The 27,537-nt window shown below is 41.5% G+C and overlaps 1 protein-coding gene across 1 annotated transcript in view; it reads left to right on the top strand.

The window, feature by feature from the left end:
• Positions 1 to 27,537, top strand: part of adamtsl3 (ADAMTS-like 3) — a 464,545-nt gene that overhangs the window by 310,697 nt on the left and 126,311 nt on the right. The window contains exons 8-13 of the mRNA XM_060941127.1: positions 3,100 to 3,174; positions 12,365 to 12,528; positions 25,306 to 25,417; positions 26,141 to 26,279; positions 26,499 to 26,549; positions 26,937 to 27,141. Coding sequence (XP_060797110.1) covers positions 3,100 to 3,174; positions 12,365 to 12,528; positions 25,306 to 25,417; positions 26,141 to 26,279; positions 26,499 to 26,549; positions 26,937 to 27,141 — 746 coding nt within the window. The remainder of the gene's footprint in view (positions 1 to 3,099; positions 3,175 to 12,364; positions 12,529 to 25,305; positions 25,418 to 26,140; positions 26,280 to 26,498; positions 26,550 to 26,936; positions 27,142 to 27,537) is intronic.

Here is a 27,537-nt window from a genome sequence, read left to right as displayed (position 1 = left end):
CAACAAAATGAACACTCCAGTACTTGCACACGGAAGCTGTAGGAAATAGCGTAAAAATCCTAAACAAAGAACGGGTGCTGGTAATCAGTCCTAATAGCTAGGAGAAGTGTTGCACACTGCATGGGTTCTGTTTCACTTCCTGGTCTGTTTAAGTCTCATCTCATCTCATCTCATCTCATTATCTCTAGCTGCTTTATCCTGTTCTACAGGGTCGCAGGCAAGCTGGAGCCTATCCCAGCTGACTACGGGCGAAAGGCGGGGTACACCCTGGACAAGTCGCCAGGTCATCACAGGGCTGACACAGAGACACAGACAACCATTCACACTCACATTCACACCTACGGTCAATTTAGAGTCACCAGTTAACCTAACCTGCATGTCTTTGGACTGTGGGGGAAACCGGAGCACCCGGAGGAAACCCACGCGGACACGGGGAGAACATGCAAACTCCGCACAGAAAGGCCCTCGCCGGCCACTGGGCTCGAACCCAGACCTTCTTGCTGTGAGGCGACAGTGCTAACCACTACACCACCGTGCCACCCTCTGTTTAAGCCAATTCAATTTATTTCTATAGGATTTTAAGAGACATTGCCATAAAGCAGCTATACAGAAATACAGATATAGATCCCTAATGAGGAAACCAGAAATGACGGTGTCAAGGAAAAAGAAACCTTCAGTGAACAAAAAACACCAGTGACACTGAATAGTGGGATTATAAATCATTTCAGTATACAAGTGTAGAAGAGTAAAGACAAACAGTACTAATTGTGCTGAATCTTCAGAATAAGCGTAGAGTATTTTGAATAGGATAAAGAGTCTTTACGATTATAGCAGATGTTCTGAAAGGTCCACGTCTGCAGGATTAAAGTGAGATTATTTACTAAAGTAAGGCGAAGACTTAGAGAATCTGTTTTGGGGTATCCATTTACAGAAGCAGAGCACAAGTCACAAGTGCAGAGTGTTCCAAGCAGAAGTAAAGCATCAGAATGAACGAGGTAGGAGTGGAGGGAAAGAAGAGCCATAGCTATTGAACTGTGTCAGGATCAGCCATCAAGGAATGCACATACTGGTACAGCTTAACAGACAGAGGAAACAGGTGATAACGTATGCTCTTATCATACGTTGGTTTAAAAGGGTGTATGTTATAAGAGAGTGCAGGCCAGGACTTCAGCAGGTCTATCTATGGCAAGATAACGAAAACTGAGAGCCAAAAGGTAGCACAGGCATGGCACCCTGGGACATAATGTATGTGGCCAGTCGACGATCACCATAAAATGTCTGAAAAAATAACTAAACAAATAGGTTTTCAATTTATACTTAAAGATTATGACAATCTGAGCCCTGAACTGCATGCTGGTGCAGAGTGGCATGACAGTTCACTAACTCACTCACTGATTCTTTCACAAACTCAGTCGCACATGCAGTAACTCCGTAACTCACTCACTAGGTTAACATGGAGCGGCCTTGGGCTGAAGTGCCCTTGAGCAAGGTACCTAACCCCTGACTGCTCCCCGGGCACTCTAGTATGGCTGTCCACTGCTTTGGGTGTGTGTGTGTGTGTGTGTGTGTGTGTGTGTTCACTGCTTCAGATGGGTTAAATGCAGAGGATGAATCTCACTGTGCTTGAAGTGTGCATGTGACAAATAAAGATTTCTTCTTCTGCTTCTTCTTCTTCTTCTCCTCATTCAGTTTCTGACTCACTCCCACTTTTCAACCAACAGGGAACGGGTTCTTGAACTGGTTCCGTTCAGGATTCTTTGAACATTGGTACCAGATAGTCAACCAGCCTGCATTTTCACCAGTTTCGCGCAGAACCATTGTAATCAAAGTTGCGTCCTGAACAGAGGGTGTTGCACAATGCACAACGCAAGTAAACAGTAGTAGCAAGAAGGTGGAGTGCATTGTTTACCTGTGAGCATTTGTTCTGTTATTGCAGATATTTGTTTGCATTCACGATGGCACGGTGGTGTAGTGGTTAGCACTGTCGCCTCACAGCAAAAAGGTTCTAGGTTTGAGCCCAGTGGGCGACGGGGACCTTTCTGTGTGGAGTTTGCATGTTCTCCCTGTGTCCGCGTGGGTTTCCTCCGGGTGCTCCAGTTTCCCCCACAGTCCAAAGACATGCAGGTTAGGTTAACTGGTGACTCTAAATTGACCGTAGGTGTGAATGTGAGTGTGAATGGTTGTCTGTGTCTATGTGTCAGCCCTGTGATGATCTGGTGATTTATCCAGGGTGTACCCCGCCTTTTGCCCGTAGTCAGCTGGGATAGGCTCCAGCTTGTCTGCGACCCTGCACAGGATAAGTGGTTATGGGTAACCATTCCATTTTTTTCTGAAGATGTATCCTTTTCTGTCGCGTTCTCCATTGCTGCACTCTACTTCCTCTCCAAAGTAGTGACACGCCCACTGATGTCATCACAGTTCAAGCTGGAAAAACAGCTATATTTTGGTTCCAACTTTTCCAGTTCCGAATCAATTTATTTTTTGTCGAAATGCTCAGAACGGTTCAAATTTAGTGTGCGAACCAGAAAGGAACCTGTTCCCTGTTAGTGGAAAAGGGGTACTCAATCATTCACTGACTCACTCATTCACTCTTCATTCTCACACACTCACGACCAGTGTGACTCACTCACAAAGTTACTCATTCACTCATTCATACACACATTATTTCACTGACAATGGATCACTGACTCGTGTTTAGCAGCCTGTAGATTCTCAACAATGGGTAGCTTATTCAAATTGATTTTTCGTGTCATTGTTGAAAGGGAGAAAACTGGAATGAACCGATTTAACGAGAATATGACTGAACGCACACATTATAAGTATATAGAGTAAATGGTCCAAAACCCAGTAACTGCAGGTTACGTTTTGTTATTGATAGTGAAAATATTCACTCAGTCAAAACAGCCTTCACATTCACATTCACCAAGCTACTTACATAAGCATTTTGAAAATAATATTCGCAGTTGTAATGTGATTGATGCGACCACCTGAATCAGTGACACAAGCAGAGGGTGGTGTGTAAGATTGCTACTTCCAGTGTCCTGGTTTGAAAGAAAGCACTTGTATTGTTTTATCATTGTTTCTTTGCTCTTATTAAAGCCCTGAAGACGGTGGTTGAAGTTCCGCTAGGAAGCCGAGGTCTGAGACTCACAGCCAAGGGTCCTGACATCATAAGTGAGTTCCTGTATTCATATTTATTCACTACATTAAACAGTTCAGAACTGTAATCTGGCTCTGTGATCTGGCTCTAAGATAAAAGAATAATTATGAACCTGACCTGTAATTACCATCTAGAGCTATAATGCACTTTAAGATTAAACATAGAGCCATTTATCCCAAATATAACTCAGCCAAGATATGTTTAGCATCTGGAGTTTGCTTCTGTAATTTTTGACTGGAGCAGTAAGGCTAATGTCATAAGGTATTGTGCAAACTGTATGTAATCACACACTTGTCTCAAAAAGACATCGTCTGGTTCTGTAAGAACATTTTTTCCCAATATATAAACATCAAATATTCTCCTTCGAATAACTTCATATTTTGCCTTCAAATTTTGACCAGGGTATATTCTGATGTTTGGGTGAAATGATACCTCAATACATGCTGATTAAAAAAGTCTTTTTAGATAACTATTGACTTGGCCAGTTGACCAAATGTACGATTAGCGGAAATTGGATGCTTGGTGTACTATCACTTTTAAATAACTTCAAGAAATTCAATCAGCAGGAAACCAAGGGGAAATTGAATCATTGGAAATATTTCCAATTACACTAATCCTACACTGAGTAGCGGTTCAGTGGTGCAGTGCTTCGATCCTGAGCTGGGGTTACTGTTTGTTTGGAATTTCACTTATTCCCAATACTCACATGTTCTCCAGTTTCCTTTCTGTTCCACTGTCCAAAAATGTGCTGGTAGGAGGATTGGCAGTTCCTAGGTGTAAATGACTGTATAATGTATACAGTATGTGTGTGGTGTCCTGCAATGGATTGACGTATCATTCAGGACGTGTTCCGAACTCCTGCTTAGTGTTCCTGGGATATGCTCTGGGTTTATCGTGACCCTGACAAGGAAAATGATGATGATGATGATGATGATGGCGGTAATGGTGATTACTAGTCCTATTTTTTACATTGTTCATTTTTTACACCATGCGCAACTATTTCAAGAAATGCAAACACAGCAATACCTCGATTCTATAACTCAGATGATCACGAACCTTAAAAGGATTCATTTGAATGGTGCTTCCTAATGGATTTCTTGTATGGATGTCTGATAGGGCTTCCTATGAGTTTCTGAAAAGTGTGTGTGTGTGTGTGTGTGTGTGTGTGTGTGTGTGTGTGTGTGTGGTAAGTTTGTTACATCTGACACATGCATACCACCCACATATCTTTGAACACTCATGTGCCTACACTCTTAGAAAAAGTATTACTCTAGGTTTCTTTGGTTGGCTATTATTAAAGGTTTTCATCTTTCCAAAGGGGTTTCATTTAAAGCAAACTCGGTTAAAAAAAAAATTAATTAATTAATTTAAAAAACCTTGATGACTTTCAAAAACCTCAGAATTTCTCCACTGCTCACACTACACCACGTGAATCACTCCAAACTGTGACATTAGATGCTAGATAGGAATTAGATATAACTATGCAGTTTCAGATGTAATTATTTTAAATCTGCACACTAAACACCTTTCAAAATCTCAGCATCACTGACCCTTTCACACTACTTTTGTAATATTGTGATCACCACCACTTGTGATCTGTTGTTTTCTGGCTGTAGGGTGGGATCACTTGGAGAGATCCCCACCCTGCCTAATCCCCAAATCCTGCTTTCTCATGAAAATAAACCTGGAAGCTGTCTATCATATGACTTTGTGACTTTTCTGTACAGAAACAAGAACAAATAGACAGATGATTAATTGGGTTCAGGGATCTACTGCGCATAAGAACAGACGAATTAGATTTCCTCTCAGACTCTCACTGGCTGTTTCTAAAACATTCTTGGAAATATCAGAGCCTCTGTGATAAATTGCTGCACACGACATGAGTGGTCACCATGAGAGCATGGATCAAGTAGTCTCTGAGCTCGGGAGTGTAGTTGCTGAGCCCCAACATTAGTCAGTGACTGGGAAATCAGGGCTATATTCGTTTAGTGTGCATTAAAGGAATTCTGCTCAGTATCACCATTTCCCATGTCCTTGCACAAGAATATACTGTGTGTACAATACACACTAAGTCTCACACACACACACACACACACACACACACACACACACACACACACACACACATATATATACAGTGGTGCTTGAAAGTTTGTGAACCCTTTAGAATTTTCTATATTTCTGCATAAATATGACCTAAAACATCATCAGATTTTCACACAAGTCCTAAAAGTAGATAAAGAGAACCCAGTTAAACAAATGAGACAAAAATATTATACTTGGTCATTTATTTATTGAGGAAAATGATCCAATATTACATATCTGTGAGTGGCAAAAGTATGTGAACCTTTGCTTTCAGTATCTGGTGTGACCCCCTTGTGCAGCAATAACTGCAACTAAACGTTTCCGGTAACTGTTGATCAGTCCTGCACACCGGCTTGGAGGAATTTTAGCCCATTCCTCTGTACAGAACAGCTTCAACTCTGGGATGTTGGTGGGTTTCCTCACATGAACTGCTCGCTTCAGGTCCTTCCACAACATTTCCATTGGATTAAGGTCAGGACTTTGACTTGGCCATTCCAAAACATTAACTTTATTCTTCTTTAACCATTCTTTGGTAGAATGACTTGTGTGCTTAGGGTCATTGTCTTGCTGCATGACCCACCTTTTCTTGAGATTCAGTTCATGGACAGATGTCCTGACATTTTCCTTTAGAATTTGCTGGTATAATTCAGAATTCATTGTTCCATCAATGATGGTAAGCCGCCCTGGCCCAGATGCAGCAAAACAGGCCCAAACCATGATACTGCCACCACCATGTTTCATAGATGGGATAAGGTTCTTATGCTGGAATGCAGTGTTTTCCTTTCTCCAAACATACTGCTCCTCATTTAAACCAAAAAGTTCTAGTTTGGTCTCATCCATCCACAAAACATTTTTCCAATAGCCTTCTGGCTTGTCCATGTGATCTTTAGCAAACCAGATGAGCAGCAGTGTTCTTTTTGGAGAGCAGTGGTTTTCTCCTTGCAACCCTGCCATGCACACCATTGTTGTTCAGTGTTCTCCTGAGGGTGGACTCATGAACATTAACATTAGCCAATGTGAGAGAGGCCTTCAGTTGCTTAGAAGTTACCGTGCGGTCCTTTGTGACCTTGCCAACTATTACACGCCTTGCTCTTGGAGTGATCTTTGTTAGTCGACCACTCCTGGGGAGGGTAACAATGGTCTTGAATTTCCTCCATTTGTACACAATCTGTCTGATTGTGGATTGGTGGAGTCCAAACTCTTTAGAGATGGTTTTGTAACCTTTTCCAGTCTGATGAGCATCAACAACGCTTTTTCTGAGGTCCTCAGAAATCTCTTTTGTTCGTGCCATGATACACTTCCCCAAACATGTGTTGTGAAGATCAGACTTTGATAGATCCTAGTTCTTTAAATAAAACAAGGATGCCCACTCACACCTGATTGTCATCCCATTGATTGAAAACACCTGACTCGAATTTCACCTTCAAATTAACTGCTAATCCTAGAGGTTCACATACTTTTGCCACTCACAGATATGTAATATTGGATCATTTTTCTCAATAAATAAATGACCAAGTATAATATTTTTATCTCATTTGTTTAACTGGGTTCTCTTTATCTACTTTTAGGACTTGTGTGAAAATCTGATGATGTTTTAGGTCATATTTATGCAGAAATATAGAAAATTCTAAAGGGTTCACAAACTTTCAAGCGCCACTGTATATATATATATATATATATATATATATATATAAAACCATCCATTCATTATCTGTACCCGCTCATCCTGTTCTACAGGGTCGCAGGCAAGCTGGAGCCTATCCCAGCTGACTACGGGCGAAAGGCGGGGTACACCCTGGACAAGTCGCCAGGTCATCACAGGGCTGACACATAGACACAGACAACCATTCACACTCACATTCACACCTACGGTCAATTTAGAGTCACCAGTTAACCTAACCTGCATGTCTTTGGACTATGGGGGAAACCGGAGCACCCGGAGGAAACCCATGCGGACACGGGGAGAACATGCAAACTCCACACAGAAAGGCCCTCGCCGGCCACTGGGCTCGGACCCAGGACCTTCTTGCTGTGAGGCGACAGTACTGACCACTACACCACCGTGCCACCCTATATATATATATATATATATATATATATATATATATATATATAAACAGTTATTCCAAGAAATCGAGTTGAATATGAGCTGATAGCCAACAAGGCACGTAGCACCAAGTTGGCTATAAGCCATGTACAATGAGATTGAGTGGAATAACTGTTTTATTCTATCCACATTCACTGGATTTTGAGAAACACAGCATTTTTATTTTTATTTTTTGCAAAGTTGATAAATAAAAACTTAGTACAAGCTGTCCGACAAAATCTTTCCACTTATGGAAATGACAGTAGCAATTTGTGACAAATGCTACAATAATAATTCTTGAAAAATAAAAAAAGATACGGTCTTACCATCAAGTACTTTTGTTCCATATTTTGTTGCTTTTTTTAATTGTATTTTTTAGGGTTTTGTTTCCGAGTAGAGCTTTTATTTCATCCTCGGGTGGTTCAGCAAAACGCTCCGCCATTTTGTTTTTCTTTACTCATGGTATATGAGCTGATATCCTAGTAGTAGAGGAGCCAATCAGAGTGTACGATTGCTCATATCCAGTGAATGTGGATAGAAATATATATAATACACACACACACACACACACACACACACATTCACCTGCGCTGTTAAAAACCCCTCCATTTTCACCATCTGAAATGAATACAGTGTGTAAGAGTTTGGAAAGCTGCCATGCTGTGTTTTCACAGATCATTTACCAGGAGACTCACAATGTGGATGTGGAAATGTCCACTGGAGACAAAAAGGTAGAAAATGGAAAGAGACAACACATACACTGCCAATGGTCCAGTGCGCAGCAGTCAAGTTCATGAACTCCAGAGAAACTAAATATTATCAGAAGCGAGTTAGAGATGGATAATCAGATTTCCTGTGGATGGGGCCACGGTTACTGTTACCATGCTGAGAGAGATTTCCATTAGCAATGGATTTAATGGAAAGCTTGTTTTGGGAAAGGCTTAATGCGCCAAGCGTGTGAGCATGTGTGTGACCCTGTCTGCTGCTGTGCGCGGAGTCTGAGTGTGTATGACAATAAACGTCCCTTTACTGAGTGTACAGAACCCTAAACCCTGCTCAGTGGAGTGTGTGCAACCATAAATAATGGCAAAACCGTTAGCTATGCAATTGCTCCCAAATGGAAACCATGTTTTGGAAACGGCCGAATGCACCCTACCACAAACACACACAGCAATATATTAGTAGGAAAACATACACAAGACGAACAACAGGAGAGATTTTTCATGTTAATGACAAGCACCTGAATACGATTAAGCCATAATTCGAAACTTTCTTGCTTTTAATTCTTTGTGGGAAATTTCTAACCAAAGCCCTCAGCCTCTTATTGTCCAAATTGATTTACACAAACAAACCCCTTGCTTGATGATGTTTTTTCTCTATGATGTGGGGACAGATTGAAAACAGCTCTGTCAGAAAGCAGCCAAACATCTTCGTCTCATTATTCCAGCAGCACCTGCTCGCAGTGAGTTCAAAGTAACTGGTCTTGAGTTATAATTCATGCTAAATTTTACAAATTGTGTTTTTATGATTAAATCCTTTCACGAGAAAGTAAACTGGTCATTCTGTAGAAGTTTTTCTTTTTTCCTCACTTAGTGTTAGAGACAGTGTCAAACAGGCAAGCGTTATTGCATCATCAAATACAAGACCCTGTAAGAGTCAATATGCAAATGAGCTACACTGATGAAAAAAATCACATCCAACAATAGGAATGAATGTAGCGTAACGTAAAACTGGATCAGAGACTATCTTTTGTGCTTCATGTTCAATGACATTCATGTTCCAGGATGACAGCTATAGGGTGTATACGCCAAAAAGGTTTGTGTGTGCGCGTTAGACTTGTTAGACCTCAATCATCTGCTGATATTTTGTCTGGAGCCACCATTTTAAGTAATATATTTTTTATGGTTTTCAAAATAGTGTTGGGCACAGTGTCCAAGATTAAAAATTTTTGGGTCGCAAGAATGAAAAATGTAATCTTAGGAAAAAAAAAACACACTTAAAAAATAGCACACCATAATATACACCATAAAAGGCGAAAATGAAAATGAATTCTAATTCCCAGGCTTTTTATTTTCTGATTTATTTAAAAAAAAAAAAGTTGTTCAACTGTTTAATACTTGATGCATGGGGTTACTATGAGTAATGCATGAATAATGTACGATAGTAATTTATATGTGTCTTTAGTGTCAGTCACAGTATATTCTTAGTCCTTTTTTCAAAATTTAATTTGAATGTATTTTATTCATTTTTATTTTATTCTAATAACGTAATCCTGATGAATGTAAACCTTTGAATATATTTAAACAGCATTTACACATGAAGTGATGGTTCAGTCTGTGGAGTATAAATATTTCTTTGCCATGGGTGTGTGTGTGTGTGTGTATACAGTGATGCCTTGTGGTGATATTAGATATGAGGGCTAAAACCTAATATCTATCAATAGCTCAACAATGAAACTATTACTGTTAAGTAGTGCCATATTACAAGGTCTTATTGATGCCATAAAAAGTATGTTGCAGGGCAAACTAACACACACACACACACACAAAGTCACACAAAGATCTGTATCCATGAATTCAAAGTACTTTTTGTCTGCAATGCACCAGGTTATGGTTGTGTTGTCTGTTGTTTTGTGTAATTTGTGCACTGAATGAATAATGTGTGCTTAATCTATCTACCTTTACTTTCTCATCCAAGGGCATTTAGGTAGTAAAATAAGGAGGACAGAGTAAATAATCCATCTTGTTCACGATCATTACACCTCCAGCTGAATTTCACATGCCCTTTCTCAATGCACATGAAATATAGGACTGTTTCACACATACCCCTTTTCCAACAAAACAAACTAGGTGCTAGTTCTGGGCTGGTGCTAGTGCCGGTTCGGAGTTGATCTAACTCACAAATCTTCTGTTAACCGGTTTGCTGTTCCATGGGTAAGAGAGCCACCATAGAGCCACGTCAGTACATCACTGTGTACGTTTCTGAACAGCTCTGCTTTCCCAGCAATGCTAACACAGAGCACAGCAACAACACCAGTGGATGACTTGATAAGGCAGACTAGATGCTACACTAGCTGTTTTTTTTTTTTTTTAATGGCAGTCAGAAAGTTTCTGTTGGTCTTGTTGGTCATAATCCCTCCCCTAGCTCCTGAGGTAAACGGTTCTTGGTTCTAGCCTGGCAAAGTGTTGGTGCTACTCTCGAACCAGTTTTCCTGGCTGTCAAAAACACAATTAGGTACTCTAAACTACTGTTGTAGTCAAGACCACCTAAACCGAGACCAAGTCATGACCAAGACCAGAGTGTATCGAGACCGAGACAGGACCAAGGCCGAATCCCATTTCACCCCTTGGACCAACCCCTTGGCCCTTCCCCTCCATTTTGTGCGTTCACGTGAAGGGGTAGGGGTATCCCAATCCCAGTTAACGTGGAGGGGTAGGGGAAGGGGTAGGGCTTCTGTACCCCTCCAAACGGAGATTTTCCTGGAGCTGACTCCGAACGAAGGGGTTTGAGTGATTTCCCACAATGCCATGCGGATTTCAGCGAGATTTCATGCGGATTTCAGAAAGATGGCGGTTCCCGCGGCGAAAGATTGTCATAAATGTATTTTCTCCATTATTTACGTGTTTTAAGTTGTTATCCAGAGGAAACACGCCGCTTGATTCGCTTTCGAGCTGAGAATGAGCAGCGATTTCTGAAATCCAAGCTGCTGCTAAAAAGCTTTGGGAGTGAGTATTGTTTTCGGTTGCTTGACTGCGTACGTTTTGTTCTGTTATTCTCGCTTTTATTGTTTACATGAGTGTTCTGACACCTCATTCTGTCGGATGTGGTGCACGAAGCGCCAAAGATATCCCATTCAGTGGTGTTAGTTAACAAATCACACCCTGCCAGCAGAGGTTTCTGCCTCTGGCTCTGACTGTAGCGGCTAGTCGCAGCCAATGACGCATTTGATCGCGTTTTGCTAACGTAAACGCTGACGGAGGTACGCGATGACGTATGCGATCGTTGAAGGGCTATCCCAATACGTAGGGGTTGAATTTCAAGCCCTATCCCTTGTAGCTCAGTTTCAAGGGGAAGGGCCAAGGGGGAGGGGAAGGGGGAGGGGTAGGGGTAGAAATTAGAATTGGGATTGGGCCCAAGACTTTGGGGGGTTGAGACCAAGTCAAGACAAAGACCAAAGCAGGATGAGACCGAGTCAAGACCAGGACCAGACCAGTGTGTGTGAAAGGGGGTGGGGAGGGGTGACAGCTGTTAACAGTAACAACAATTTCGAATTAGCAGTGTGTTACGTTATTGGTTGCATTTGAAGCAGGAAATTTTACATCCAATCACAGTAATGATGTGTAAATAAATCAGACAATGCATAGGCAGTTTAGCGATATCCCTACAGTTGTGGTCTTGACCGGTCTTGAAATAAAATCCAGAGTCCTCAATGTCCGAGACCGAGACAAGACCGAGTAAAAATGCGGTCGATTCCGAGATGAGACCGAGACCTTCAAAAAGTGGTCTTGAGACCAGTCTCAAGTACTCCAACACTAATCTGAACCAGCCCTCAAAATGCCATGGTAGAAAAGAATTCTTTGTACAATCACCTGTCACTACTGTCACTGATATGCTTGCTAAATCTATAGTCTGTTCGAGAAAGAAACCAGCCCAGCCTCACTTGCTATATGAGCATTTTGTGTGTTTATCTCATGACTCTTGGTCATGCTGTTGTGTTTGATTCCAGACGAGTCCAAAATAATCAAGCTAAAACATTTATTAATAGCAAATAATCTGACATCAAATATGGATGCCAAAAATGAACTTCCATACTGAAGTCTTTTTATCTCTGAAAAACAAGAGCCCTTAGCCTGTCTAGCCAAGTTGTACTAGTCACTCCTGTGTATGAACCTAAATGGTATTTTGTACAATCTATGATGTTCAACATATCCGGCTTCATCCTTTACTGTTGTCTTTTATCACGCTCTTCTACAGTATGTGTGCTTTTGTTATCTCACCTTGCCTTGACTAATGGTGGTTTGTCTCTGCATTAGTGATTGAAGCTCACAGTCTAAGCGACAGGAGAGAGGAGCTGGTGTTGAGCTCTCCAGGCTCATACACTTTGGCCAACAGCTCTGTGGATTATCAGAGAGGGAGAGAAGCTGACAGACATATTCTGCGCTGCCATGGGCCACTCACTGCAGACTTCACCATCAAGGTGGGCAGAAAAACATTGGGGAGTATGACTACATTATAATACATCTGTGTTGGGTTGCTTGTATTATCCTTGAGCTTTAAAATTGGGATATATTAATTCAACTTATTTGTGCAATATCACAGAAGCAAGAGTGCAGTTATAGTGAATATCACAGCCGTGCAGGTATTCAGTATAATCACAAGATTATGAATGTAATATTGCTTTGATACAACAGTTCTATAAACAAGAAACTGGTACAGAGTAAGTGACATTTCAGACACACTGTGGCAGAATATTCTGTTTATTTTTGCTCCGCTAACAGAAACCAATCCTGAAGAAGCCACATTCAGTTTGTGGCACAACAGCTAGCTTGGTAACTAGCTTACATTAAGTTGTACATTCCTGTTAAAGGTGCTTGTGGTACAATTGGCAATCCTTCTTCTTTTTCATCTTCAACTGGCGAGCTTTCATATTTTAAGCCAAAAGTTATATTCCTGAAAAGCATTTCATTCGTTTTCCATGTCTGCTGATGTTGCTAAGACTACTGCAGTAAGGCCGTGGTCACACTACAGGTCGCGAATACTTGGCGATGAAAAATCAATAGCCTCGCCACCAATCGTGTGATGCACGAAGAATGTTCTCCAAGCTTCACGAGTTGTTTTTTTTTCGTGTATCTCCACCTTATGAGTGGCCAAAAAGTCACAAAAAAATTTAAATGTGTCCATTGAAATTTGGTGGCGATGTTTTCGTCAGCAAACTAAGCGGCAAATTGTCGCAGATGGGTTTGGGAATACTTCCCGAAGCTCGGGGAACCTTTGTTGAGCCTCTTGAGATATAGCTGTCTTGAATCCATGTCGGGAGCCTCGTCAACACAACAGCAAGGCACAGCCTAACATTTGCCGAGACTTGAAAAGTGCAATTATATTCAGGGATCCTTTGGAGCACATTGTGCACCCGCTTGGGACCCAGTCATTATGGGAAACACCTGACACTGATTTGAGCACAATCAGCACGTGCATATAAGGACGCTGTTTTCACAGAGACTTTGTGAAGTTTTCTGTCAGGTATGCGGCGGTAGATGGCTGTACAGTAAGTGCAGGAAGAGTGTTTATTAGCAGGCGTGATATTTACAAAAATAAAACATGAGGCAAGGTCAGAGTAGCAAAACACAAACGCAGCCAAACACAAAGCAAAAAGCAGAGGATTTAACCAGGGTCATAAACATGGCTAGAAAGAAATGTTACAGTGATAATGATGACAATCCACAAATCTTCTGTGAAAACAGCGTCCTTATATGCACGTGCTGATTGTGCTCAAATCAGCATCAGGTGTTTCCCATAACGACTGAATGTTAAGAGTGCTCACAACATGATTTTTGAGCGCGCATGGCCGTTCGAGATGCACCAGGCTTGAGCACACGAAGGCGTAACAGTCAAGTGTTCGCCTGCTGTGTGAACACAACTTTTAGTTCGCCTATACATCGCCACCAAAACGCCTCATTTTCATCGATAACCCATCACAAAGCATCATGAACTGTAGTGTGAACATAGCTAAACAAATTTGAATTAGTGGAATTTTATGTGGTGAACACAAATGAGCAGAGTGATACACATAGTGAAACATTCCAGTGTGGTTATAGTAAATATAAACATTTTTGGAACTCTGCTCGACCAATCAAATTTGTGGACCAGAACTAATTGTTGTATCAGTGTATATATAGTGTCTTGCAAAAGTATTCATCCCCCTTTGTGTTTGTCCTGTTTAGTCACATTACAAGCTGGAATTAAAAAGGATTTTTTTTTTTGGGGGGGGGGGTTAGCGCCATTTGATTTGCACAACATGCCTGCAACTTTAAAGGTGCAAATTGTTTTATTGTGACATAAACAATAATTAAGATGAAAAAACAGAAATCTGGAGTGTGCATAGGTATTCACCCCCAAAGTCAATACTTTGTAGAGCCACATTTTGCTGCAATTACAGCTGCAAGTCTCTTGGGGTATGTCTGTATTAGCTTAGCACATCTAGCCACTCGGATTTTTGCCCATTCCTCAAGGCAAAACTGCTCCAACTCCTTCAAGTTAGATGGGTTGCGTTGGTGTGCAGCAATCTTCAAGTTATGCCACAGATTCTCAATTGGATTGAGATCTGGAATTTGATGAGGCCATTCCAAGACATTTATATGTTTCCCTTTAAACCACTCCAGTGTAGCTTTAGTAGTATGTTTAGGGTCATTTTCCTGCTGGAACCTTCGTCCCAGTCTCAAACCTCTGGCTGACTCAAACAGGTTTTCCTCCAGAATTGCCCTGTATTTAGTGCCATCCATCTTTCCTTCAGTCCTGACCAGCTTTTCTGTCTTTGAAGATGAAAAACATCCCCATGGCATGATGCTGCCACCACCATGCTTCACTGTAGGAATGGTGTTCTCAGGGTGTTGGGTTTGCGCCACACGTGGCATTTCCCATGATGGCCAAAAAGATCAATTTTAGTCTCATTTGACCAGAAAATCTTATTCCATGTGTTTGGAGAGTCTGCCACATGCTCTGGGGCAAACTCCAAACATGTTTTCTTAAGCAATGACTTTTTTCTGGCCACTCTTCCATAAAACCCCACTCTGTAGAGTGTACGACTTAAAGTGGTCCTATGGACAGATACTCCCATCTCCGCTGTGGATCTTTGCAGCATCTTCAGTGTTTATCTTTGGTGTCTTTGTTGCATCTCTGATTAATGCCCTCCTTGCGCGGTCTGTGAGTTTTGGTGGGCGGCCTTCTCTTGTCAGGTTTGTCGTGGTGACATATTCTTTCCATTTTGCTATAATGGATTTAATGATGCTCCATGGGATACTCAAAGTTTGGCATATTTTTTATAACCAAACCCTGATCTATACTTCTCCACAACTTTGTCTCTGACCTGTTTGGAGGCTCCTTGGTTTTCATGTTGCTTGCTTAGTAGTGTTGCAGAGTCAGGGTCCTTCCAGAGCAGGTTGATTTATACAGACATCATGTGACGGATCATGTGACACTTTGACTGCACACAGGTGGATCCTAATCAACTAATTATGTGAGTTATGAAGTGAATTGGTTGGACCAGCTCTTATTTAGGAGTTTCATACGAAAGGGGGTGAATACCTATGCACACTCCAGATTTCTGGTTTTTCATCTTAATTATTGTGTCACAATAAAACAACAATTTGCACCTTTAAAGTGAGCATGTTGTGTAAATCAAATGGTGCCAACCCTCCAAAAATCCATTTTAATTCCAGCATGTAATGCGACAAAACAGGACAAACACCAAGGAGGATGAATACTTTTGCAAGACACTGTATATCCATTTGGTTTCCATTGGTTGAAGAGAAAACTATACAAGTTACTAAATCTGGCTGCATTTAATGAAATTCTGCTTTATTTTATTCAAACAGAGAATGTTATAAAATCATAACTTTAGGCCATGGCTTGGTTGATTCTATATGAATCACCTAAAGTTTGCTCTTCTGCTGCCTCTACAGCATGTGAACAGAACCTCTGAAAATGTTTTGTTTTACAAATCTGCAGACCTTTGTTTTATTGTTTAATCATACTGTGAACAGTGTTTGATTCCCTGCACCACCTTGACATGCAGTTTTTACTGAGTTTCAGTTTCAGGCTCTTTCAGGGCTCGTTGAGATTTGGACAAAAGCAGTATTGTGACATAATTCACACAGTTCTTCTTTGCAAATTATTGGAAACTTGCTCACTCACTGTGTACAAAACTGATCTAATTGCACACATAAATTATTGCCCAGTAAATCACGATCATTAAATTTACTGTGACACGACTTTTCACAGCTACTGTTCTGATCAAAAATGGTCCGGTGGTTCTATGCAGACTTTATATGGTGGCTATGTACAACCCCAATTCCAAAAAAGTTGGGATGCTGTGTAAAGCATGAATAAAACCAGAATGAGATAATCTGCAAATCATGGAAACTCTATATTTCTTTGAAAATAGTACAAAGACAACATATCAAATGTTGAAACTGAGAAATTTTATTTATTATTTTTTTTTAAATATGCTCATTTTGAATTTGATATCAGCAACAAGTTTCAAAAAAGTTGGGACGGGGCAACAAAAGACTGAAAAAGTTGCATAATGGTAAAAAATAATAATAATAATTTGGTTAATTGGCAACAGGTCAGTAAGATGATTGGGTATAAAAAGAGCATCCCAGAGAGGCGGAGTCTCTCAGAAGTAAAGATGGGGCGGGGTTCACCGCTCTGTGAAAGACTGCATGGGCAAATAGCGCAACAATTTAAGAATAACGTTCCTCAATGTAAAACCACAAAGAATTTGTGGATCATATCATCTATGGTCCATAATATCATTAAAAGATTCAGAGAATCTGGAGAAATCTCTGTATGCAAGAGACAAGGCTGAAAACTGACACTGGATGTCTGTGATCTTCAGGCCCTCAGGAGACACTGCATTAAAAGCAGACACGTGTCTGTAGTGGAAATCACTGTATGGGCTCAGGAACACTTCAGAAAACCATCGTCTGTGAAAACACTTCATTACTGCATCCACAAATGCAAGTTAAAACCAGATATAAACAATATTCAGAAACACCGCCCCCTTCTCTGGGCCCGAGCTCTTTTATGATGGACTGAGTCGAAGTGGAAAACTGTCCCGAGGTCTGACGAATCAAAAGTAGAAATTCTTTTTAGAAATCACGGACACCACGTCCTCCAGGCTAAAGAGGAGAGGGACCATCCGGCTTGTTATCAGTGCACAGTTCAAAAGCCAGCATCTATGATGGTGTGAGGGGGCATTAGTGCACATGATATGGGTAGCTTGTACAACCCCGATTCCAAAAAAGTTGGGACAAAGTTCAAATTGTAAATAAAAACAGAATGCAATAATTTACAAATCTCAAAAACTGATATTGTATTCACAATAGAACATAGACAACATATCAAATGTCGAAAGTGAGACATTTTGAAATTTCATGCCAAATATTGGCTCATTTGAAATTTCATGACAGCAACACAACTCAGAAAAGTTGGGACGGGGCAATAAGAGGCTGGAAAAGTTAAAGATACAAAAAAGGAACAGCTGGAGGACCAAATTGCAACTCATTAGGTCAATTGGCAATAGGTCATTAACATGACTGGGTATAAAAAGAGCATCTTGGAGTGGCAGCGGCTCTCAGACGTAAAGATGGGAAGAGGATCACCAATCCCCCTAATACTGCGCCAACAAATAGTGGAGCAATATCAGAAAGGAGTTCGACAGTGTAAAATTGCAGAGTTTGAACATATCATCATCTACAGTGCATAATATCATCAAAAGATTCAGAGAATCTGGAAGAATCTCTGTGCGTAAGGGTCAAGGCTGGAAAACCATACTAGGTGCCCGTGATCTTCGGGCCCTTAGACGGCACTGCATCACATACAGGCATGCTTCTGTATTGGAAATCACAAAATGGGCTCAGGAATATTTCCAGAGAACATTATCTGTGAACACAATTCACCGTGCCATCTGCCGTTGCCAGCTAAAACTCTATAGTTCAAAGAAGAAGCCGTATCTAAACATGATCCAGAAGCGCAGACGTCTTCTCTGTGCCAAGGCTCATTTAAAATGGACTGTGGCAAAGTGGAAAACTGTTCTGTGGTCAGACGAATCAAAATTTGAAGTTCTTTATGGAAATCAGGGACGCCGTGTCATTCGGACTAAAGAGGAGAAGGACGACCCAAGTTGTTATCAGCGCTCAGTTCAGAAGCCTGCATCTCTGATGGTATGGGGTTGCATTAGTGCGTGTGGCATGGGCAGCTTACACATCTGGAAAGACACCATCAATGCTGAAAGGCATATCCAGGTTGTAGAGCAACATATGCTCCCATCCAGACGACGTCTCTTTCAGGGAAGACCTTGCATTTTCCAACATGACAATGCCAAACCACATACTGCATCAATTACAGCATCATGGCTGCGTAGAAGAAGGGTCCGGGTACTGAACTGGCCAGCCTGCAGTCCAGATCTTTCACCCATAGAAAACATTTGGCACATCATAAAACGGAAGATACGACAAAAAAGACCTAAGACAGTTGAGCAACTAGAATCCTACATTAGACAAGAATAGGTTAACATTCCTATCCCTAAACTTGAGCAACTTGTCTCCTCAGTCCCTAGACGTTTACAGACTGTTGTAAAGAGAAAAGGGGATATCTCACAGTGGTAAACATGGCCTTGTCCCAACTTTTTTGAGATGTGTTGTTGTCATGAAATTTAAAATCACCTAATTTTTCTCTTTAAATGATACATTTTCTCAGTTTAAACATTTGATATGTCATCTGTGTTCTATTCTGAATAAAATATGGAATTTTGAAACTTCCACATCATTGCATTCTGTTTTTATTTACAATTTGTACTTTGTCCCAACTTTTTTGGAATCGGGGTTGTACATCTGGGAAGGCATCATTAAAGGGCTGAAGACACGAACATGACTCTATGCAATTTCTTAAATAAACTATACAACATGGCAAACATGTTAGATTTCTGTTATAATTACGTGAAAGAAGCTGTTGTTACGCGAATATCCAACTTTTAATTGCACAGCGCAAGAAAACTGGGTCCGTGGCTCGCGGCCATGTTGTGACGTCAGCGGGAGAACACGCTGTGGTTCACTGGCTGTTCTACTCTGGTTCTACTCAATGGAAATGGCGCATGAAAACGCCGGTGAACTCTCTAGTGCTAGCTCTTCCTCTTCTGGGAGTCTAGAATTGTGTTGATCTCTTCCGAATAGAATCTATGATAGTCTACCCTCTTTACCCTTTGCCTCTCGTTGCTAGGCGGCAGTTACATGAAAGCCGCAAGCTTTCACAAGCAAATACATGACTGATATCACGCCGACTTTATGATTACATTTATGATTATCATGTAGAATCTATAGCTCTACGTACCTTTATGTCATTTCACAACACATGTTCTGACAGGAGGACTGTCTTTGGATCCGGCATAGCTACTAGTAGACCCCCTCCGGAATACTGGCAGTGTTGCCAGATTGGGAGGAATCCCGCCCAGTTGAGCAGTTTCAAGTGCATTTTGGTGGGTTTTGAACATATTTTGGGCTGGAAAACTTCAGCAGTATCTGGCAACAGGTCACCTAATTTACCCTGTAAAATAATAATACTAATAATGACAAACTGAACACCTGTCGCATCAACAACAAACTGGTAAGTTAGGAGGAAGGTTCTTTCGCTGGCGTCATATAGCTCCTCCTCCTCTTTCGTCTCCTGGGTGCTGCAGCCCTGTCAAATTTGCCCAAATAGCCACATTTTTTATCATAACTTGTAAAATAGGCGCCTTCGTGAATTAATATATGGATCATCGGGGATTACTTTTTATGTTATAAAACATCGCCAAAAATGTCAAAAACGTGTCATCAGCACTTTAATGCTGAATGATATATACATGTTTCAGAGCAATATGCTGCCATCCAGACTAAATCTTTTTCAGGGAAAGCCTTCCTTCTTTCAGCAAGATAACGACAAACTGCTTTCTGCACATATTACAACTGCATGGCTCCGTAGTAAAAGAGTTCGAGTGCTAAACTGGCCTGCTGCAGTCCAGACCTGTCTCCCAGTTAAAAAATTTGGCGCATTATGAAGTGCAAAATACAACAAAGGAGACCCCGAACTGTTAAGCAGCTGAAATTGTATATCAGAAAAGAAAGGGACAACATTTCTCTTTCAGATGTACAGCAATTGGTCTCCTCAGTTCCCAAACGTTTACAGAGTGTTGTTAAAAGTAGAGGTGATGCAACACAGTAGTAAACACGCCCCTGTCCCAACTTTTCTGAAATGTGTTGCTGACATCAAATTCAAAATGAGCATATATTTTTCAAAAAACAATAAAATTTCTCAGTTTCAACACTTGATATGTTGTCTTTGTACTATTTTCAATGAACTATAGGGTTTTCATGATTTGCAAATTATCGCATTCTGTTTTTATTTACAGTTTACACAGCGTCCCAACATTTTTGGAATTGGGGTTGTATTCTCACAGAGATCAGGAAATAACTCTCTTTAATATCTCCAGAATTTCTCAGATGGCAATGGAAAGGAAAAAAGGACATTTTGGCTTCAGTCTGTTGCCTCTCTGATGTTTCTTCTTAGCCACAGATCTCAGTGTGTGTTCTTATATTTAATCTGAGATGAACGGAAACCAGAACCCACAGCTTCCAAACTTAAGATTCTATCAGATAGCAACCCACAAAGCTTTGGAGGTGAAACTCCTTGTGTGTTGACAACTTTGTTTTTTAACAGTTTATTACATTTTTGCTTGCTTTAGCATGAGGTTATAGTTACAGATACCAAAGCACCCACAGCTTCCAAACTTCTATCTGACATCACATAAAGGTGTGAAGGCCAAATAGCTTGTGTTAATGCCACTTTCATTATTCATCTCATTTCATCTCATTATCTCTAGCCACTTTATCCTTCTACAGGGTCGCAGGCAAGCTGGAGCCCATCCCAGCTGCCTACGGGCGAAAGGCGGGGTACACCCTGGACAAGTCACCAGGTCATCACAGGGCTGACACATAGACACAGACAACCATTCACACTCACATTCACACCTACGGTCAATTTAGAGTCACCAGTTAACCTAACCTGCATGTCTTTGGACTGTGGGGGAAACCGGAGCACCCGGAGGAAACCCACGCGGACACGGGGAGAACATGCAAACTCCACACAGAAAGGCCCTCGCCGGCCACGGGGCTCGAACCCGGACCTTCTTGCTGTGAGGCGACAGCGCTAACCACTACACCACCGTGCCGCCCCACTTTCATTATTTTTTTATATTATTTTTCTGAAAATATCTATTAATCCAATAGCCGTAGGGTGAAAGTTCAGAGCACTCACAGCTTCCAAACTTAAGATTCTATCAGAGAATGATCTGCACAGCTACGGAGACTAAATTATTTGTGTGGCTACAGCTTTCATCTAAACCATCCATCCATCTATTACGTATACCCATCAGAGTTGTGGGGGAAACTGGAGCCAATCCCAACTGACTTTCATTGAGAGGCAGGATTCACCCTGGGCAGGTCGCAATGAAACCTAAATGAAGTATAAGTAAAGATCATTATTAAAACTCTTCATACTGGTTCTGGCTCTTAATGCGTCCCACATTCTTCAGCCTGTCTGACCTTTTTTTGTTTCTCACCTTCCTTTTTAATGATACAGCATATCTGTATCATTAAAACACAAGCTTGAAGGTCTTGATGCAAGTCTGAAAAGTTTAAGACGGAGTTCCTTTAGTCAGTCAGAAGACACTCACTTGAATGCCCTAACCAACACTGTTTTTAGACTTCAGAACATAAGACTCTTACTGGATGTGGTGTGACTTGTTGGAGCCAAAATATGACAAATTATTAATGGCTTATCCCGAAGCCCAGTTAACTTTGCTAAAAATCAACAACTATCCATCCATTATCCATAACCGCTTATCCTGTGCAGGGTCGCAGGCAAGCTGGAGCCTATCCCAGCTGACTATGGGTGAGAGGCAGGGTACACCCTGGACAAGTCACCAGGTCATCGCAGGGCTGACACATAGAGACAAACAACTATTCACACCTACGGTCAATTTAGAGCCACCAATTAACCTGCATGTCTTTGGACTGTGGGGGAAACCGGAGCACCCGGCGGAAACCCATGCAGACACGGGGAGAACATGCAAACTCCACACAGAAAGGCCCCTGTCGGCCACTGGGTTCGAACCCAGAACCTTCTTGCTATGAGGCAACAGTGCTAACCACTACACCAATTAACAAGCTAATTACCGTATGTGTATTAAAATACACTATGGAGAATCAGTGACTTTACGGAGCCTAGTATTTATCTTCTCCTGACAGTGTCTCTGGTGATTAATCATCATGTTTTCACCATTAACAAACAGGCCAAAAAAACCCTGACAAAAATTTTGTCCATGAGGCATGGTATTCTCTCATCGCACATAAAGGGTCTTCATTTTTATTTGCTGAAGTGTTTAACCACAACATGACTGTGTGCTGCATTTTGCTCAGTTTTGTCACTGTTTCCACATCCCTTAGTATTATTGATTCTGGAAAGATTGTCTAGCATCTGTTCAAGTTAATTAATATAGCTAGTAAAAATAATCCCTCCCCACAGCCAGGCCATGTCCTCAGCTTGTGTGTATAGGGGAGCAGGTGCTGGGATTTGGAAAAGAGCAGCAAGCACCACAGCAACAATTTGCTTTGCAACACTGAGAAATATATGAACCAATTGGGGGCATGCTCTATCAAATGAGACATGTCCTTTCTCAAAAGTCTGTAGGAAGTAATTTTTTTTTAATTATCTGGTTGTTGGACAAGTGGGGAGGGAAACTGTTTTAGGTCCATAAAGATATCGTTTGCCAAAGTCGGTGTGGAAATAATCAAGTCACAGAGCCTTGACCTCAAATGGCATTAAAAATAATTAGTAAATAAAAAGAATAAATGGGATGTTCAGCAAATATACAGTGGGGCAAAAAAGTATTTAGTCAGTCACCAATTGTGCAAGTTCTCCCACTTAAAAAGATGAGAGAAGCCTGTAATTTTCATCATAGGTACACTTCAACTATGAGAGACAAAATGAGAAAAAAAAAATCCAGAAAATCACATTGTCTGATTTTTAAAGAATTTATTTGCAAATTATGGTGGAAAATAAGTATTTGGTCAATAACAAAAGTTCATCTCGATACTTTGTTATATACCTATTGTTGGCAATGACAGAGGTCAAACGTTTTCTGTAAGTCTTCACAAGGTTTTCACACACTGTTGCTGGTATTTTGGCCCATTCCTCCATGCAGATCTCCTCTAGAGCAGTGATGTTTTGGGGCTGTCGCTGGGCAACACAGACTTTCAACTCCCTCCAAAGATTTTCTATGGGGTTGAGATCTGGAGACTGGCTAGGCCACTCCGGGACCTTGAAATGCTTCTTACGAAGCCACTCCTTCGTTGCCCGGGCGGTGTGTTTGGGATCATTGTCATGCTGAAAAACCCACTCACGTTTCATCTTCAATGCTCTTGCTGATGGAAGAACGTTTTCACTCAAAATCTCACGATACATGGCCCCATTCATTCTTTCCTTTACACGGATCAGTTGTCCTGGTCCCTTTGCAGAAAACCAGCCCCAAAGCATGATGTTTCCACCCCCATGCTTCACAGTAGGTATGGTGTTCTTTGGATGCAACTCAGCATTCTTTCTCCTCCAAACATGACAAGTTGAGTTTTTACCAAAAAGGTCTATTTTGGTTTCATCTGACCATATGACATTCTCCCAATCCTCTTCTGGATCATCCAAATGCTCTCTAGCAAACTTCAGACGGGCCTGGACATGTACTGGCTTAAGCAGGGGGACACGTCTGGCACTGCAGGATTTGAGTCCCTGGCGGCATAGTGTGTTATTGATGGTAGCCTTTGTTACTTTGGTCCCAGCTCTCTGCAGGTCATTCACTAGGTCCCCCCGTGTGGTTCTGGGATTTTTGCTCACCGTTCTTGTGATCATTTTGACCCCACGGGATGAGATCTTGCGTGGAGCCCCAGATTGAGGGAGATTATCAGTGGTCTTGTATGTCTTCCATTTTCTAATAATTGCTCCCACAGTTGATTTCTTCACACCAAGCTGCTTACCTATTGCAGATTCAGTCTTCCCAGCCTGGTGCAGGTCTACAATTTTGTTTCTGGTGTCCTTTGACAGCTCTTGGGTCTTGGCCATAGTGGAGTTTGGAGTGTGACTGTTTGAGGTTGTGGACAGGTGTCTTTTATACTGATAACGAGTTCAAACAGGTGCCATTAATACAGGTAACGAGTGGAGGACAGAGGAGCCTCTTAAAGAAGTAGTTACAGGTCTGTGAGAGCCAGAAATCTTGCTTGTTTGTAGGTGACCAAATACTTATTTTACCGAGGAATTTACCAATTAATTCATTAAAAATCCTACAATGTGATTTCCTGGATTCTTTCCCCCCATTCTGTCTCTCATAGTTGAAGTGTACCTATGATGAAAATTACAGGCCTCTCTCATCTTTTTAAGTGGGAGAACTTGCACAATTGGTAGCTGACTAAATACTTTTTTGCCCCACTGTATAAGGCTGTGATGGTCAGGTGTCGGTGTACTTTTGGCCATGTAGTGTATTTAAATTTCTCTCGTTCTGACGGTAGAGAAGCATTGAGAAGAGAAAGAAGGCCAACTAAAACTGCTGACAGGATGAATGCTATGCTTGGTGTTAAGTATTCTCTGTGTGAGTTCCTGTATTTGCTCATGAACTTTTGTTAACTTGTATTAAAATGCTCAACTCGGTGTTTTTAATTTTCACATAGAAGCTGCTAATTATTGTGTGTTGGGTGAAACGTATGATTGGTGGCACGGTGTGCAGTGATTAGCATTGTCACAAGAAGGTTCCAGGTTCAAACCTCACGGCCGACAGGGGCCTTTCTGTTTGGAGTTTGCATGTTCTCCCCGTGTCTGCGTGGGTTTGCTCCAGTTTCCCCTATAGTCCAAAGACATGCGGTTAGGTTAACTGCCTACTTTAACTTGCTTTTGGGTGTGAATGCTTGAGATACTATAGGTGTGAACCTCTATCCAGTTAGAAGGCAATGGGAAACCACTACTGTAATTTCCCTAGAAACCTTGATAGCTGGAGCTGTTGAAGTGGCCATGTCACTGCAGTGATTTGTTAAACCGACCACCTCTTGCCATGACTAGTATAACTAAAGGCAATTACCATGATTAAAGATTAAACGTTCATCCTTTTCCTTTTTTTCAGGTGAAGTATGTGGCTCCTAAAGACACAGTGGTCATGTTCATGTTCTACCAGCCGATCCGCTATCAGTGGAGGGAGACGGACTTCTTCCCCTGCTCTGTAAAGTGTGGAGGAGGTAAAACACTAACCTGGACATCCAGGACAAACATATTATGTATCTTTATCAGGATGTGTTTTATCTAAACCATCTTTTATCTGTACCACTTATCCATCAAGGTTGTGGGGGCTGACTTTCATTGAGAGGTGGGGGTTCACCCTGGACAGGTTGCCAGTCTATCGCAGGGCTAACACAGAGACAAACAACTATTCGTACTCACATTCACAACTACGGACAATTTAGAGTAGCCAGTTGACCTAATCTGCATGTTTTGGGCTGTGGGAGGAAACCAGAGCACCTGGAGGAAACCCACACAGGCAAACTCCACACAGAAAGGCTCCCATTGGCTGTGAGGCTCAAACCCAGAACCTTCCTGCTGTGAGGTAACAGTGCTAACCACTGCACCACCATGCTGCCCATATCTGAACAATATAAAATTTTTGTTTCTCACTTTTATGCACTTGCATTTATCAGCATGTTTCACCGACAAAATGTGCTTTACCAACCTGCATTTTCGATAATTCTCAGTTCAAACCTCATAGCCAACTGGGTCTTTTCTGGCCTGTGAAAGATTGGTGACTTGCCCAGGGTGTACCCCACCACTCACCTGAAGTTAGCTGGGATTGGCTCCAGCTTCCCCTGTGATCCTGATAGATAAGTGTTATAGAGAATGGATGGATGGATAGTTCTTATGCAGATCAGGATCTCTAATTCAGTACTAATACAGTGTACACTTCTCAGGCTACCAGCTGAACTCAGCCGACTGTGTGGACATCCGCTACAACAGAACTGTCGCAGATCATAACTGTCACAGCTATCCGGAGAACACTAAACCAAAACCCAAGCTGAAGGAGTGCAACATGGAGCCCTGTCTTGAAAGGCTGGTTCACACACACACGCAAATCCACCAAAAGCATGCCAAAACCAACAAGCTTTGTGATGATTATAATATTTTACTTTATAAGGTAACACAATGATCGTGTGTTTGACACTGACTTATGCGAACTAATAAACTTAAAAGGCCTTATGAGTCACACTGTGTGAAGTATGCACTTTTTGTTTAGAGGATGGACATTATAAAAGCCTGTTTCCTCCACAGCGACGGTTTCAAAGAGGTCATGCCTTACGATCACTTCCAGCCTCTTCCACGGTAAGCAAAGTCCCCACACTGATCCAGTTTTTCATATCTTCATTCAGCAGATGTTTTGATTCAGAGGGGCCCAAAAGTGGCACTGATCGCCCAATCTGGGACCATTCTGTGTGTAAAACTGCCAGTTCAAAGCCAGTAGGTTTGGCATGGTTCCAGCACCAAATTGCTGCTGTGTAAGCCATAAGCTCTACACATCCTTGTAATGATTTACATGACTGTCATGTAAATAAGATGATAGCAATATAGGAGGTCTTGAAAATAACTACTGAAAGAATGAGCAAAATTATTTTTATTATTATATTGTTGCTGGGAAGATGATGAAGAGAAGATTATGACAATGAGAAGATGTGTGTGCTAATCTATGTTTGTGTATTCGTGGACGTGTAGGTGGGAGCAGAACCCCTGGACATCATGTTCGGTACCGTGTGGAGGCGGAAGTCAGGAGCGCAGTGTGGTGTGTGTGGAGGAGGACATGCGGGGCCAGATTGTTCAGGTTGAGGAATGGAAGTGCACACACTCCCCATGGCCCATCTCTAAACAGAGCTGTAACAATTTTGAGTGCCCAAAATGGTTGGCAATGGAATGGTCTCAGGTATACACTGTTCACACACACTCTTCTGCATTTGTCCGCCCATCCTCCATCCAACCATAAGTGTATTCATTTCCCATCTGTGCTTGTTTGATGATAATAATAGAGTATAAGTTAATCAAATTAATCAAAATACCCACCCATCCATCTTTTTATCCATCATTCTGCCAATCCATTCATATAATCTTCTATACTTTCATGTATCCACTGATTTACCCAACTAACCGTCCCATGCTCCAGCCCATCTGTACATCCATTCCTCCAACCACTGATCCTCTCTTCCACCTGTCCATCCATTCCTTCATTGACAAGTTGTGCATAACAACAACAACAACAACAACGTGCTGCCAGGCAAAACAAACCTCACCCAGTAGCACTAATGATGAATATGAAGGACGA

The sequence above is a fragment of the Neoarius graeffei genome, chromosome 15, assembly GCF_027579695.1.
Source record: "Neoarius graeffei isolate fNeoGra1 chromosome 15, fNeoGra1.pri, whole genome shotgun sequence".
In the NCBI taxonomy this organism is placed as follows: Eukaryota; Metazoa; Chordata; class Actinopteri; order Siluriformes; family Ariidae; genus Neoarius; species Neoarius graeffei.
Note: the sequence above shows the minus strand (reverse complement) of the source record. Positions and strands in the feature narration are given on the sequence as shown.